This window comes from Scomber scombrus, chromosome 12 (assembly GCF_963691925.1).
Source record: "Scomber scombrus chromosome 12, fScoSco1.1, whole genome shotgun sequence".
Lineage (NCBI taxonomy): Eukaryota > Metazoa > Chordata > Actinopteri > Scombriformes > Scombridae > Scomber > Scomber scombrus.
In genome coordinates, this window is record NC_084981.1 from 19,340,916 (window position 1) to 19,356,512 (window position 15,597).

The 15,597-nt window shown below is 38.8% G+C and overlaps 2 protein-coding genes across 2 annotated transcripts in view; both read right to left on the reverse strand.

The window, feature by feature from the left end:
- Positions 1 to 15,597, reverse strand: part of dnajc9 (DnaJ (Hsp40) homolog, subfamily C, member 9) — a 149,520-nt gene that overhangs the window by 59,853 nt on the left and 74,070 nt on the right. The gene's annotated exons all lie outside the window — the stretch shown is intronic.
- Positions 1 to 15,597, reverse strand: part of ryr2b (ryanodine receptor 2b (cardiac)) — a 63,445-nt gene that overhangs the window by 45,069 nt on the left and 2,779 nt on the right. Inside the window, 28 exon segments of the mRNA XM_062431051.1 lie at positions 166 to 280; positions 1,676 to 1,808; positions 2,149 to 2,335; positions 2,523 to 2,731; positions 2,922 to 3,096; positions 3,750 to 3,958; positions 4,176 to 4,323; positions 4,475 to 4,634; positions 4,902 to 4,985; positions 5,214 to 5,317; positions 5,463 to 5,567; positions 5,719 to 5,938; positions 6,058 to 6,250; positions 6,972 to 7,213; positions 9,363 to 9,496; positions 9,804 to 9,922; positions 10,190 to 10,285; positions 10,433 to 10,568; positions 10,652 to 10,835; positions 12,249 to 12,370; positions 12,556 to 12,720; positions 12,826 to 12,982; positions 13,574 to 13,648; positions 13,735 to 13,831; positions 14,029 to 14,152; positions 14,505 to 14,617; positions 14,755 to 14,833; positions 14,964 to 15,040. Coding sequence (XP_062287035.1) covers positions 166 to 280; positions 1,676 to 1,808; positions 2,149 to 2,335; positions 2,523 to 2,731; positions 2,922 to 3,096; positions 3,750 to 3,958; positions 4,176 to 4,323; positions 4,475 to 4,634; positions 4,902 to 4,985; positions 5,214 to 5,317; positions 5,463 to 5,567; positions 5,719 to 5,938; positions 6,058 to 6,250; positions 6,972 to 7,213; positions 9,363 to 9,496; positions 9,804 to 9,922; positions 10,190 to 10,285; positions 10,433 to 10,568; positions 10,652 to 10,835; positions 12,249 to 12,370; positions 12,556 to 12,720; positions 12,826 to 12,982; positions 13,574 to 13,648; positions 13,735 to 13,831; positions 14,029 to 14,152; positions 14,505 to 14,617; positions 14,755 to 14,833; positions 14,964 to 15,040 — 3,962 coding nt within the window.

The following is a 15,597-nucleotide window of genomic DNA, read 5'->3' on the forward strand; positions in this document are numbered from 1 at the left end:
TGCTGATTACATCTACTACCAAAGGGCAGAAACACAGAGCATGTGCAATGCCATGAGTTATTTAGAAATAACAGCACAAAATTATGGTAAGCATTGATGTTTTGTATGAATCTGCTGATCTTTTGTTATGAAGAGATGAAATGATGAAGAAAATGAAACGCTTACTCTGGAGTTCTGGATAAGGTGATCATAGTTATCTTTTTCAACTACAACATCTTCCAGGAGCCTTGCAGACGAGTTGCTGCTAACAAGGCCTGGTTTAGTCCTTTTCAGCATGAACCTTACCAGACAAAAACACAAAGAAGTTAGTGTGTTTAAAATGCTAATACGTGCATTATGTGCGGGGTCTCACAAGGGTCAATTCTTGGTCCACTGCTTTTTAATCTTTACATGCTGCCACTTTCATATGTCATACAGAAACATAACATTAATTACCATAATTATGCTGATGATTCGCAACTCTACATTTCACTATATCCTGATGATCTATCTCCCATACAGCCCCTCACTCAATGTATAAACGATATCAACCTTTGGATGACAGAAAACTTTTTACAACTAAACAAAGACAAAACAGAAATACTTATTTTTGGTGCAGAAGCTCAGAGACAGACAATTGCAGCACATCTCAATTGTCTGTCTCTGGAGAGCAAATCTACAGCAAGAAATCTGGGAATGATAATGGACAGTAATTTAGATTTCAAAACTCATATCAACCACGTTCCAAAAACAGCATTCTATCATCTCAAAAATATTTCCAAACTAAAAAGCTTCCTGTCACAATCCGATTCTGAAAAAATAATCCACGCATTCATAACAAGCAGATTAGATTACTGTAATGGCCTTTTCACTGGCCTTCCAAAATCCAGTATTCACAGGTTACAACTAATTCAAAAAGGCAGCCGCACGTATTCTCACTGGAACTAAAAAATATCAACACGTCACTCCCGTTCTTAAATCTTTGCACTGGTTGCCCATCAGGCGAAAATTGATTTCAAAGTCCTCCTCCTGGTTTACAAAGCTTTAAATGGCCTCGCACCTCAGTACATAACAGACATGCTCATCAGTTACACACCAGCAAGAACCCTCAGCTCCACAGGCAGCAGAAATTTAGTTATACCTCACACAAAAACTCAGGAAGGGGAGACAGCTTTTTGTGTTTATGCCCCACGCAGGTGGAATACCCTGCCTGAAATAGTCGCGCCACATCAGTGGCCACTTTTAAAAGCAGGTTAAAAACTTTTCTTTTTATGACAGTGCTTGGTTAGGTGTGTTTGTGTTTGTGTATAGGTGTGTGCACATGTGTGTTTGATTGGACTTCTGTATCTTGTTTTACATTTGCACTGTGTTGTTAGTTTTTTTAATTATGATTATTTGTTGAGAAGCACATTGAGTTTACCTTGTGTATGAAATGCGCTTTATAAATAAAATTTGATTGATTGATTGATTAATATGAAAATACACAAATTGTTATCTTTGTTTCTTTCACAATCTTAATTTCTTCTGTTTTCTGTTATTTAATTTGAAGAAACTTCACTCACAACCACACTTGTCAACTGACACAGGTTTCTTAATAAGTAGTAAATTATTATCCTAACTAAAGTAACTTATCACACTTCATATTCAAAAATAACTGCATTTCATTACATATTTTCCCTATTTTATATCAACCTACCGTTGTTTCAATCTTGATGTTTTGTCATGGTTATGATCCTTATGGTTGAGCTCATCTCTTGAGCCAGCAAAGCTGTGGGCTGACTTCATCAGCACTTCAAAGTCAGAGTCCAACTCCTCCTGCTCTTTCCTTACTAGAAGGACAACGGGAATTAATTATAGCAGGACCCTGGGGAGCTTAAACAGAACAGCTCATCAAGGTCATAATGGTAAAATATAAGTAATCTGGATAGTGGATAATCTGGGTAACTGCAAAGAACAGCTGCCCAGATCTCGCACACTAATTATTTCACTCAATTCTCATCTAGTATTGGCTCCGTATTTTTTAATGCTGCATCAGGGGTAATTTCATTTGCTGTCTAAGCTTGGCAAACCAAACAAAACCTTATTGTGGTCCTTTATTACGTCTTCTTGAGTCCTCTCTGTTGCCAACTTAAGCATATTATCATTAACATGAAGTAACATCATCTGAACCTGGAGAGAGAGAGTTGGAGGCCACTGAAGACATTCCTCCTGCAGGGCTGGTGAGGATGGCAGCACATTCAATGGACATGCTGAGACGGTAAAAGTCCATTTCACTGCCTCCACCATGGTGTGCAAACAACCGCTGGGAGATCCTCAGGCTGGATAAAGAATCAGTTGAGCCACTGACTCTAGTAACCTTGAATAAGATTTGAACAAGATATCAAGGTCAGTGTTGTCAATTACCAGTGCTATAAAAAAAACCTGGGTCCCATAGAGCCTGTCCCATAGAGCCTGTACCTACAGTATTTACACCATACATGCTTGAAAAGACATATTAATCAAGCTACCAGGTACAACAAAGACTATAAACTGCAGAGACTAACCTGTAAATTGTGATCATCAGGCAGTATGGAGGTAAACTGAGGCTGTTTCCAACTCATCCACAGGGCTGGATCTCTGCTCATGTTGACAGCAAAAGGTTCATAGCCCTCCTGCAGGCCACATATCGTAAAGTACTGCAGAGAGCCCACTTGGCGCCCCAAGTTCAACCTCCCCACCTGGTTCACCCCAACACTGACCACAGGCAGCATACCTGGGAAACATAGGAAGATGAAAAAGGGGAAGAAAAAAAGCACACTGATAAATATGATTAAGTCTTGGACTTTTTCAAAAATGTGATTGTACTGCCAAATTAAAATCAGTGTCTTGATTTATTATGTTTCAGTTCATCAGACAAACAAGTCTTTGCAATGCACTGAATAAAGTCAAAAACTATTCCAGACCGTCTCTGATATCAAAGTCCTTGGCAGCCAGCTCTGATCCTCTGTCATTAAACAGCACTTCCCCATTGAGCGTGACCATCATGGTGCGTTCAGCTATGTCCACCAAACAACCCACCACATCGCCTCTTTGCCACGGACGCCCCAGGGGCTCACCGCCCTGATGGTACCACTGAGCCTGAAAGTAACAAGAGGAGAATGAGTTAGATAGAAATCAAGACAAGTATTCTTACACAGGACAAGGTTAATTAAGGTTAAATAGCAGCCAGCAAGTATAATTATGCAATGTATATTTTTGTGTACTCATTTGAAATGGTTTGGAAACAGTTGAGCAAAATTATTACTGTTTGATCACAACCACTGATTAATCAGAGTTATACATCAGAATTACAGCTTTGCTGTAATTGTGACAGATGTGTTGTTGATCAAGTACTGGGTTGAAATCAGATGATATTGCCTGGACATGCAACTCTGAATAAGGATGTGTTGCAGTAAGCTACAGTATTTCTTTGGATATTTTAGTGATTAATTCCAATTCCTCTCATTTCACGGTTATTTCAAAAAACAGCACAGGGCCTGCTCTCTGCCTCATCATCTGCTCTCTAAAACATCCTCTGGCACCACTAATGATCACACAGCTAAAATACACAAGTTTATAATTAGATCCAGATATATTATAATTCTGAAATGTCGAAAAACCGTGGGAAAACAGAGCCCTGTTTTTTCAGTATACCTTTCAAATAAGAAAAAAATCCTCATTGGGGCTTTAATGCACTGTGATTTAGGCTCAACTGTGGTAAATTGGCCATATTAAGAACCATAAAATCTTACCTCAACTCCATCAAAGACATATGCCTGGTCATCTGAGCCAAGTTCTTTATCTGGGGTACACCCCGGCCGGGCCCAGCCAACTCTCATATTCCCTGCTGTCACGACTTCATATTCAAAGTACCACTTCCCCTGGGTCACAGCATATGATTTATCTGGTCTGAACACTCTGCTCTTCTCAGCAGAGAAGAGACATGGGTTTGATAATGTGGCTGCAAAGCCAAGAAACAAAGAAAATGTTATCCATTAAATAAAAACTTCATTCTCATTAAATAAAGTGTATCTTTGCAATATTATGTTGATAAATCTTTTTCTGTACTTTAGATGTTGTTAAATAGAGCAACTAATGTACTTCAATTCATTAGCCTATGCTGGATATTAAGTAATGGTCAATGAACTCAGCTGAAACTCATAAGAATAATGACATACTCTGTTCCTGGTTAAGTAGCTCCAGGCTGTAACCGTAGGCCAGCAGGGTGCAAACAGTGTCTCTGACACCCTCCCTGCCCACTCTCCTACTCTTTTCATCAAGAAGGTTGTAAGGCACAAGGTAAGGGCTCCGCTTGGCTTTTACATCCTAAAAATACAAATGAAAAAGGAAAAAAAAGGGGCAATGTTTGAGTCGCAACAGCATGTTGCTATTGTGTGCATTTCTGTGTTGTGACCGAGAGACAATATACACCTCAGTAGTGCCTGACTAATATAGTAATACATCAGAGAACATAAACCTGTTGGGTTCCATAGGTCCATCCCTGCTTGATACGCTCTCTGGCCCATACATTGTGATCATTCTCTGCCAACAAGGTAATCACTTCTTCATGGCCTGGGCTCAGAAAAACTTGGCTTAGGTCTACTGGGGCAGGCCTGTAACCATTAGACTGCTCATACCTGAGAAAAGGAATAAAAATGTAACTTGAATGTGTCAAGATCACAACAGCCTTTGAAAAATGATTGTAAAATTAAGAATTAAAATGTAGTTGTGCTTTTACAGCATTTTCGAAGATAGTCATCAGACATGCTGCCCTAGGCAAACTCTAAAATTAGACATGTGAGGCTACAATAATGTGCCATGCTGAGAATATTTTTTTTTCTATTCACAAGGGCTTCAAGCAAAATGCAATTAGAGCTCATCTTAAACATATGATTAATGCATACTTAGAGGAAAGTCTTGTGTATTTGACCCTCTCCTCGGCGTGGTCATCAGTCAAACCAATGTGGACACATAAGCCAAGAAGAGTCCTCGAATGGGAAAAGAAAACAGAAAAATTCACTATGACTAAAATAAAAACCAAAATTGAAATTATATCAATAATAGCACAACAAATTAATACAATAATAAAGTAAAATTGGGGTAGTTAATAATACAATTATAATAAAGTAAAATTGGGGGTTGTAATAATGAAGTAATAATAAAGTAAAAATGTGGGGGGGGGGTGTCTATCATATGACAGTTATGATTAAGCTCACTTGAGGTTGTCCTGAGCAATCTGAAGGTTGTGGTTCCGGTCCTGCTCTGGCAGCTTGGAGAACTCTACCAGACAAGGATCGTGTCTCTTCCCCTCATCTCTCACCTGTTTGATGAAAGATATTTTTCACGCTGCAAGCAAAACTGAAGCAAGCTGCGCAAGTCAAGTAGATGGGAAAAATTTCTTACACACTTCAGTATGTGCAGTGTAATTAAATTATGTTTTAATTATGTTGATTCTCTTTTCTTACTGGTCCATATGTCCATCCGAGATCAATCTTGTCCACTGCCCAAACTTCATGGATATTCTCAGCCATTTTTTCTTGAATATTCTCAATTTGTGGGGGCAATACCACCTATGACAGTAATACATATTCTGAGTATAAAGTAAAAACTTCAAATTAGATATAAACATCAATGAATATCTAAAAGAAATCTGGAATCACTAAAAATAACATAATAAGTAAGACACAATACAATAAACGGTTTGTCTATGCTGATTTTTACCTTGCTGACATCTACTGGTGTGGGAGTGAAGGTAACCGGAGTGACGGGTACTAAGGGGCCAATGATCTCTTGTTTCCCATCTCTATGATCCAAGATGTATCTATGACATGGCTCTACCTTCAGCTTGACTCTAGGTAGCAGAGCCTCAGAGCATGGAGCAAAACCTGGTGGGGGCAGGAACCGAAACTCTCCATGAGCTCCCCCAAGCAGAAAACGAACCCTTGTTTCCAGAAACAGGACAAGAAAAGCATTTAGTGTATCATTTAGTGTATGTAGATTCTAGATGATGTTTCAGTACACTGATTAAACTTAGATAAGAAACAATTAAACACGACTGACCTGATTCCAGCAGAGAAGCTGACCACAGGATAAAGAAGTCCATTAGCACTGAAGTTCTCCAGCATGCCCTGCACAGGCAGACCATTAACCCGAAATGAGATGCAGGGAGCACTGAGGTCGAGGCAGCAACTGACAATGTCGTCATTTTTCAGTAGGTGAGGGAAGGAAGAGCTCACTTTACGAGCCACACAGCCTAGCAAAGATTCAGGAGACAGGATCTTTAAAGTCACCCATATTCAGACCTCATTTATTAAGCACACAAACACATCACTAAGTTTGAAAGATTCACCATGCTTTATTAAATGAATCCACAAAAGGCTGACGCAATGCCCCACGTATTTATTATTTATTTATATAGTCTTCCTTCTGTCTGAATTGATCTTAATGTGATACAAACAAATGTTTCATAATCAAAAGTATTGCTATTGCATCACTACTGCTGGTGCTCCTGATGTATTATCATTGCTCCCAGTCTCTCTATGTGCAGCCTTAAAAGAACAAACAGTAATATGTTACCAGCTCTCTCTGTGTAATTACGTGTTGCTCAACAATAACAGTCACTGCTGTAATTTCAATGGCTGCTGAGAGTTTTCTGAACAGGCAAATTATAAAGCATCCATTTTATTGAACTTTACTTAAGCATAGTAAAGCTTCCATATATAAATTCCATGGCACTAGAAAAGCGCTGACTTTGTACTATTTTGTAACATCTGTAGATACTGGATATGTGGGGCAATATACTTGAGAGTACTTTTTTCAGTTTTCTTGTAATTAGATTATACTTTCTCTCTACTTTAGTTTGTGAAAGATTCAAGATTATAAGACTGAAATATGGTTACACACACAATCATAATTCAGTGAGCCAATTCCCCTGTAGTACTCTTACAGTATCTCTGGTTTGATCTTGTCCTTACCTGCCCAAAGGTGAAGACCATCAAAGCCGTAGGAGCAAAGATCATCTCCCAACCCGTTGCCCCCCCAGCCTTCACCTCCTGTAGGCTTAGGCTGGTAACCCTCAGTGCAAGCCCAGCCGACTCGCAAGTGGGTGGGCTCAGATGTAAGGAAGGGGTCTACATGATCCACAACCAGCTCATAGTACCACCTCCGATGCTGGGCTGAATCTTCCCCAATGGCCAGAAAGATGTTTGGCCTCATGCTTTGGTAGAATGAGATGCAGACAGTGAAGGGGCAATAAAGGCAATAAAAATAGAAGATAAGAGTGCACTTATCTGTTAAGATTTAGCCAAATTTGGTCTGGTTATAATTTTTGTTAGTATAACATTCATTTCTAAGACATGAATAGTAGTAAAGTAGGTTTGAAGAAATGTTACAAAATTGTACAGACGTGTGATAATGACTACTACTGACTACTGCACATGATTAAAAAAAGATTAATGAACAATAAATCATTGAATAATTAGAAAAGTGGACAATTAAATGCAATTTTTGTAAATCTCTTAAACCAGAAAACTTCACAAATAATACTCTTTAGACATATTTATCGCCAAGGGGCTAAATCAGAAAAGGTGGGATGGGGGATATATTGTATATAACTGGAATGAGTTATCAGATTATCTAAATTATGTGTAGACAGTCTCTGGAAGATGTTTGTTTGAAATTAACCACACAGTCCTGTGTACGACCACATGAATTTAGTTATCTATGCAACCCACACAAAGCATGCCACAACTCCCACAGGCACAGTACATTACATTGTTGCATAAATATAACGATGAATGAACAAACAACAAACACAGAAAACACGCCCTTCAAGCGGTTCTGCTTTTGACCTCCTAATATCAATGCTGAAACAAAATTACCAGAGATAATTTGGGAGCTGGATGAGAGACAATGAGATGGAGAGGAATGTGGACGAGCAAATCACCAATACGCTACTGGAATTAAAAGTGTGGCCAACACAGTGTTTGGGTAATGAACACGAATACAGATTTGAGAGAATGGAAAAAGAACACAGAGAGAAAAGTAAGACCTGATTAAATAGAAAAATGGATGAAGAAAAAAGGAAAGACAGCATCTAGAAAAATTGGAAAAAAAAACTGTGGCTAGTGAAGACAACATGAAAAAAAAAGAAAACTGATGAGATAAAGAAAAAGGATGATGAAAGCAATTGTACCAACGAGGCATTTAGTTGATCACGAAGTAAATGTGATAGAACGAGAAATGGCTTGAGGAGGAGAAGAGAGCTGGGGAAAGCTGGTGAATCGACTGAGCAGGTGTAAAGAAATAAGCCATACGGCCCAAAGAACAAAATTGCCTGCTGATAGAGAAAAGCACATTCAAGGAAACCAGGTGCTGAGGAAGAAAGGGCAGATGGAGGAAAAAAAAAAAGGAGGAAAGTTCAAAGGAACAGGGAAATGGAAGCGTCTACAAGATCAGACTGGCACAGTGGTCCAAAATATTGAGAGAAAGAAGGACAACATGAAATATGATGAAACTGGCTAAAGAACGTCTAAATATTAACTCTGTTGAGCCATACCACCTCAGGCAGTGGGCAACTTTTCCAAGGCTCATTGGAAGAGACTGAAATGAAGACATCCTTGTTCCGACAATAGCATTATTGGTCTGATCCATTCATACAAAAATACATGGTAAAGCAAATAAAAGAGGACTGACTGTGACTGTATTCAATTAACTCAAGTCCAACTGAGAAAAGATGAGTGCCTTACTATAAAGAAAATCTGAAGTATTTCTTGTGTCAAGAATGCAGACATCATTACAGATGGAAAACTTCAAAAGATACCAAGGCCTGCAGCAATGAGATCTCTACAGTTGACAAGTGGTGCTCAGCTAAACAAATTTATGAGAAAGCATGATCAGAGCTAGAAAAAGAAAGCCCTCATTCAGTGCAAAGAGGAAATACAAGTGAGCACAGAATATGAGAAGACGGACTTCATGCAGCACAATTTTTAAATGTGCACAATTTTTAGATGCTTTTGTAATCCAGTGTCCAGTCAGAGGTTGTCATTTCTCACTGATTGGTTGCCAAACTTGGATTATAATCTAAAATATGCTTGTCAGAAGGGTGACGCAAAAAGAAAAGAGAGTGGGTATTTGAACGCATGATAGTGGCGTGTTGCAGAAGGGAATTTTATATTGAGACCGCGATGAAGAACGAATGACAACCCCTTATCCCTGAAGTATTGTGGTTTAAGTTTCTGCCTGCATCTATTTAGTACAGAGAAATTAAGAAAAACATTGAACAAAAAAAGAATAGGTGACAATAGAAGAGAGAACAAGTCAGAGACAAAGCTTTCCCATTTTAGAGAAAACATTGTAAATTGTACCTGGTGACCTGATTAACCAGACGTGTTTGGAGCAGCAAGTCTCTCTCTGGCAGCAGATTGTCACAGATGAGGTTTTGATTGGACCGCACGGCGACACTATGGCACATACACAGAGAGCACAACACCTCCAGCACCTGGAACAAAGCCAGTCAGCAGTTCATCCAGCAAAACTTCTTAAACATATTGATATTATCCCACATTAGGGACACACTCCTGTTATAGCCAATATACTTGTTTCTAGTTACTAACTAATTTCAATATTTTGCACATCCATGTACAGTCTAAAAGCTAAATTCTGTGTTGACATATTTAACCAATGTGAATTTTTCTTTCCATAGCAAGCTAAATTTAGATGTTCTACTGCATATCAACCAATGTAACAATAACTGCTCATTTTATTTCTAGTATTCATTTCACACATAAAAACCCTGCAAATGCTACCTTGTGGTTGAATCCATGCTTGTCCAGAAAAGAGATGATAGACTGAATGTGTCCTTCTTTGATGACATTGAGTACTTCAGGACTTTCCACTAAGACACAGTGGAGAACTTCCAAAACTCCTGTACATGACAGTTATCAATTACACAATATTGCATGGACAATACCCCGAGTTTACTGTCTATATGCCTATATTTTGCTATAATGATGAAATAACATATGATAAGCAATCTCAGAAAAATAACATACATATATATATAAAACAGGGTATAAGTAGAATATTTCCCCACATAATCAATTATGTAAAACCAGCTGTATCAAAATGATATCAACACGTTTTTTTTTAGAAACAGATAAAAAGAAAAAAAATGCCCATAAATCCAACTGACCAGAAGAGGCCTCGAGCCGGTCAAGCCTGCTAATCAGCCAGTCAAGTGAACCTGAGAAATGTGCACAGTTTACATGGTTTCCCCGGATCAGAGCCGCTGAAGGGAAAAAAAGAAGAAGAGTATTCACGTTTCACAATACTTAAACACTAACATAGCCCATTAAAGTTATTCATTTTATCATATTTTATATCAAAGTGCATATGAATGGCCATCTATACTCTGAAGACGTGTGTTATTTCTTACCCAGTAGCTCATAGAAACGGTTGAGAATAGTCTCCCACTCTTCTCCTGTGTCACCCTGAGCAGCTTCAGCAAACTGTGAAGCACTGCTGTATTGTTGTAAACGGTCAATACAGTCTAGGACCAAATCTATCACACCCTGAGAAGAGACAGGGGTATACTCAAGGAACACAGACAAATTTATCACAGGACCAATTTATTCATTCACACATATATATTTACCTCCTCTTGAAACATGTTCTGCTGATTCTTTAGTGCTGTCATGCTGTTCTGTTTAACTTCATGGTCTAGCCCCTCAGGTGGAGGCTGGAAATAGTTTATTAGATCCTGCAGGCTGCATTTCACTGCTTCCATTGGCAAAGTGACAGAGGGGAGGTTTCCTTGTTGACTAAAACCATCAAGTTTCCTAAAGAAAAGGTGTAGTAAAAATGTGACAATACATCATAGAGGAGAACAGTTTCTTTTTTTGTGAATGTTTAACAGTATCTGTAATGGTTATTTAAGGTTCCAAGTGTCATTATACACTTTCCAGTTGCACTACGGTACCCAGACTCTGGAAACAATGGATAACAATTTACAATTTTATTTAGCAGACCTTTTTATCCAAATTGACACATATCTGAGAGTTGATACAACACAGGTGAGGACCTAGTTAATAGGATGCACTGAGACAATGCACAGAGAGCATAGAGGCAGATTTATTTTCTTTTTTTTCAGTTCATCACGTGCTGAGGTGTTTGCCAAAAAGCTGGGTCTTTAGTCTTTTCATATAGATTGAGAGGGACTATGTGGATGAAATAAGAGTTTTGTAACTCGTTCCACCACTAGGGAACAACAGAAGAGAAGAGTCTGGCTAGAGACTCAAGGCCCTGTTGTGGTGGTGGTACAAGGTGCATTTCATTGGCGTATTGTACTGAACCGGGGGGAGCCTAGAGTTGAATGATGGAGTTCAGGTAGACAGGAGCTGTTTTTTATTGCTGTTCTGTGTTTTGAATTCAGGTTTTTTTTTTACATGCGGGGAGGCCTGCCAGTAACGAGTTGCAGTAGTCGATACCAGATACGAGAGTCTGTTTTTGTTTAGTACATTTCTACAGTCCATCAGCCTGGTGAAGACAGTTTGAGCAGCTGCTGTCCTTTCAGTTCCTAAGGAACTCTACTGCCGACAAGACAGCTGGTTGTGTGGACAGTGAACCTGAACATAGGTCAGAGTTGACATGAATTGAGCAGACATAATGCTTCAGTACCACAATGTAATGTGTCACTTTTGATGTGGATTCTCAGTAAGGACAGGGGGTGTTGTATGTTGTACAGACTATAAAGTCCTTTAAAGCACATGTGTGTTATAGGGCTGTATGACTAAAATTAACAATGCTGTTTTGTTTTTGTTTTTTTAAAGGGAGAGCAGAACATGTGAGTGAGTATCAGAGCCACAAGTGATTCTGTCTTCCAGTGTTTTCTCTCAGTGCAGAAGTTTAGTATTTTGAAATGGTCCTCTGGTATGGCTAAGGTATATCAGGTATTCCAGGACAACCGAAGTCTGTGGTAATGTATCTGGGTACCATTTGTGTATGTGTGTGCAACATTTAAAGTACAAGACTCAGACATCTTATACATAGCTATAGATAGAATTTGGATGACCTGTGATATAATAATCAAGTTCCACACAGGCATGTACAAAGCTTGTGTTATAAATGCACTTTTAAATTTAATACAACATTAAGCAACTGCAACTGGAAACAAAAGCTGTCACTGTGTCAGTGTAACCACATCTCAATCTGTGTGTAAGTCGGAGATGACCCAGACTCTAGATGTCTAGTACCTGATGAAGCGAGTGAAAAGGAGAATAGCAGTCCTGATGAGTCTGGCAGTGTGAGATTCTTCCCTCTGAGAACGAGACAGTGTAAGCCCATCGTCCATGTGACCTTCACTGTGCAAAATGGCCTGGAAACATATCATTTGTGATCATTTCCTCCTGAATCTTTCAGTATGTTAAAGCGTAACTTAAAACGTTCAAACTTTTCAACATTTTCAAGGGATAATCAGAACAGTGCATGAAATGAGTCTTATACTTTTGGCTAATCAACAATAATTCTCTTCTTATAGTGCTTTTAAAATTACAGGTTTACCTTTCGCTGAGCTCCTCCCATGCGTGTAGATTTGGCATCAGTTGCCTGGTAGGTGAGCCATAGCCCAGAATCCACATGCTGAACATAACAAATGGAGTCTCCATACTTGATCTCAGGGGTCCCCATGCCATCGGCATTAGTCTTTGTTCCAGTGTCAAGCTTCTCCTAAAGGCATCACAAATGTTGATATATATGATGATCTGAAATGTACTTTTATATATATATATATGGCCTCAAAAACTAAGTGGTGAATTTCTCCACACTTCTGACCTTCGATGATCTGAAGCAGAAGGACGTTGTGCTGATGTCAGCTTTGTCCCTATCAACCAGATGTAGGCCTTTCTCCTCTGTAAGACCTAGATACCTCCCAGTGGTTACATGGCAGAGTCGGAAAGATTGCCCCCAGCCTGTATGCCGACCACTCCACCTGAGAAACACCAAGCACTGTGTTTTTGTTGTTTTTATTAAATATATATATATTAAATATCATTCCAGCAACTCTGCACAGTTGTGTGGACAGAAACAGCAGGAACAGTAATTCTGGGCCTGGCTCTGGCAGTGTGTCTGCTACATTTGATATTGACTCCCTCTGTGGTCTCAATAACAATTAATTACCTTGTATATTGTCACAACCCGGCTCAAGGCTGGACATCAGAGAAGAGACCACACATGAGTTGTAACTAAAAATAACTTTATTGTATACAACTAAAAAATAAATGAAACTAAACACAACAAAAAGCAGAGAGACCAGAGAGAAACCAAGTGACTGACTGTCATCAGCTTATAGAAGCATGTCAGTCCAGGTGAGTTGAATGTTTTTGACAACCCAACTCCGCCCCCCAGGCTCCTGCAGGTGGGGAACTAGGAGTTTTGTTTGTTCTGCAAATGTTACTTAGGATATTTTGATGGTGTTTTCTATTAATACGTTTAAAACTGGATATCATTCTATTATATTCAGCTAAATATTACTTGAAACTGCACATGACCTGATCATCACATGAAATCCATGTATACTTACACAACACGCAGAATTTCCAGCCTCCAGAGAGAGCGGGCATAGCTGGAGACTGATCCAATCTCATAATGCATTATCCTGGATTAAGAGAGAAGACATGACCATAGAAGAAAAGGACATTTTTTTCTAGTAAACAAGAGAGAGGATTAGTCTTTTCAACTGACCTTTGCAGCTCTTCTCCCTGCTCTGTAGAGGGAATAGTCAGACATGCATCACTATGGCTGTGGAGTAGCCGCAACGTGTCGCCTCCCTTCAGGAATCCTAGATGCAGCCCAACAGAGACCAGATGTGATCGCCACTAACCACCAACTTTTTTCTTTTAATGGAAGGCACAGCTTTGTACAGTTTGCATAAACAAAGGGGCACTACATACAGCTGGAATGCCTCTTTGACCAATCACATTGATTATATAATTTTACAGATGAATACATGAACGAAATATAATAAAACAAACTTGCCTTGAGCAACTCCACTTCCAGAGCAGATAGGAGCAACACTCCAGAGACTCTGCTGGAAGGCTGCATTAACAATCAGACTGTCACTCAAGCTTTTGTTGTCAAATACAGTGCCAAAGGACAGGTGCTGGGAGGAAACGAAATGGTAATAGCAAAATGGGCTCATTAACATATATCCAAATTCAGCGTTTTTTTACTACAATAGCTGTTATCATAACAATTAACATAAGCTCATCATCAGAGGCTGAGAAACACAGATGGTCAACTAAAACTAAACTAAAGTAAAAGGACATGAAACCAATTTCTTCTGATTCAACAAAGCTCAGGGAAAGGATGTGGAAAAGAACGCACATCTCATATATCCACTTTAAATGTTAAATCAGTAGTAATTTGTTTTTTTCTTTAAATACATTAGGGTATTTGACATTTAATATGCTCTGAAATATCACACACCAAATGTATATATTTCCCTGATTTACCAGATATCTCTCTGAGGACAAATTGACCAGTATGAGGTCATCTCCAACGCGCACTTTCTCGCCTTCTGACCTCTGTCTGGATGCCGGGTGGACGGTCCACCAACATGCCTCACCTGAGACATGCAAAGACTTATTATTATGGAAACATAAGGTAATATGGTATAAATTGCACATATTTTAAAAAGCACTGAAAAAGCAAATATGCACTGATATCACAATCTTCTATTTAAAAAGGTCCTACACCAAATACCTGCTTTATCCTTTTGCAGACCAACATCAAAAGCCAGCTTGTCAGTTGAAGACTGAGATGAAGACAAGCAGCTGAGATACTGGGATCAAAATGAACAATAGTAGAACAATAGCTGGTAAATGTATGAACAAATATTTGGAAAAAAGCTAATGAAACTTTTAGGAAAAAAAAAAGGTTGCAATCATCTGTATTATACCACAATGACTCACCATGCCACTGTATGAATGTAGGAACAACACAGCCTGGCCATACAGAAGCGTGCGATGGCTTCCTCCAGCTCCCACCTGTAAAGAACAATAACAAAGAATACAATGACTCAGTACACATTTACTGTAACAAAAAAAAGTGAGTAAACTCACAAACAGAATAGAATAAGAACTTAAGAGAAATTCAGCAAATTGAGAAAAAATACAAACAATTATCAATTTAAATAATGCCAAATAGTAATTGAGAACAACAGAGAAAATGATGACGATGGCTTATCTGTGTTGTGTTGTAAAACTGTGCTAACTATGTGGCTGCAGGTGGGTAAGTACAGTCTAAATCCCTCTTAAAAAGTCTCTAATAAAATACTGGTCTTTATTTTAGTTAACAGTGCACTGAATAGTACAGTAAAGTCCAACTGAATTCACATTTGGTCAGCCGATTTTGCAGAGAAACAGTGTGGGTTTCTTAATTTACTGTTAATAGTATCTGTTATTAAAAGGAAGATGAAATGGTATTTAGGGAAGCTTAGTTCCAGGAAAAAAGCTGATCCCTAGCAGGGGGATCAAGACAAACTAAGCAAACTAACACAGTTGCTTACAAGTCAAGGACAGACAGTGTTATGTTAGCAGTGATACT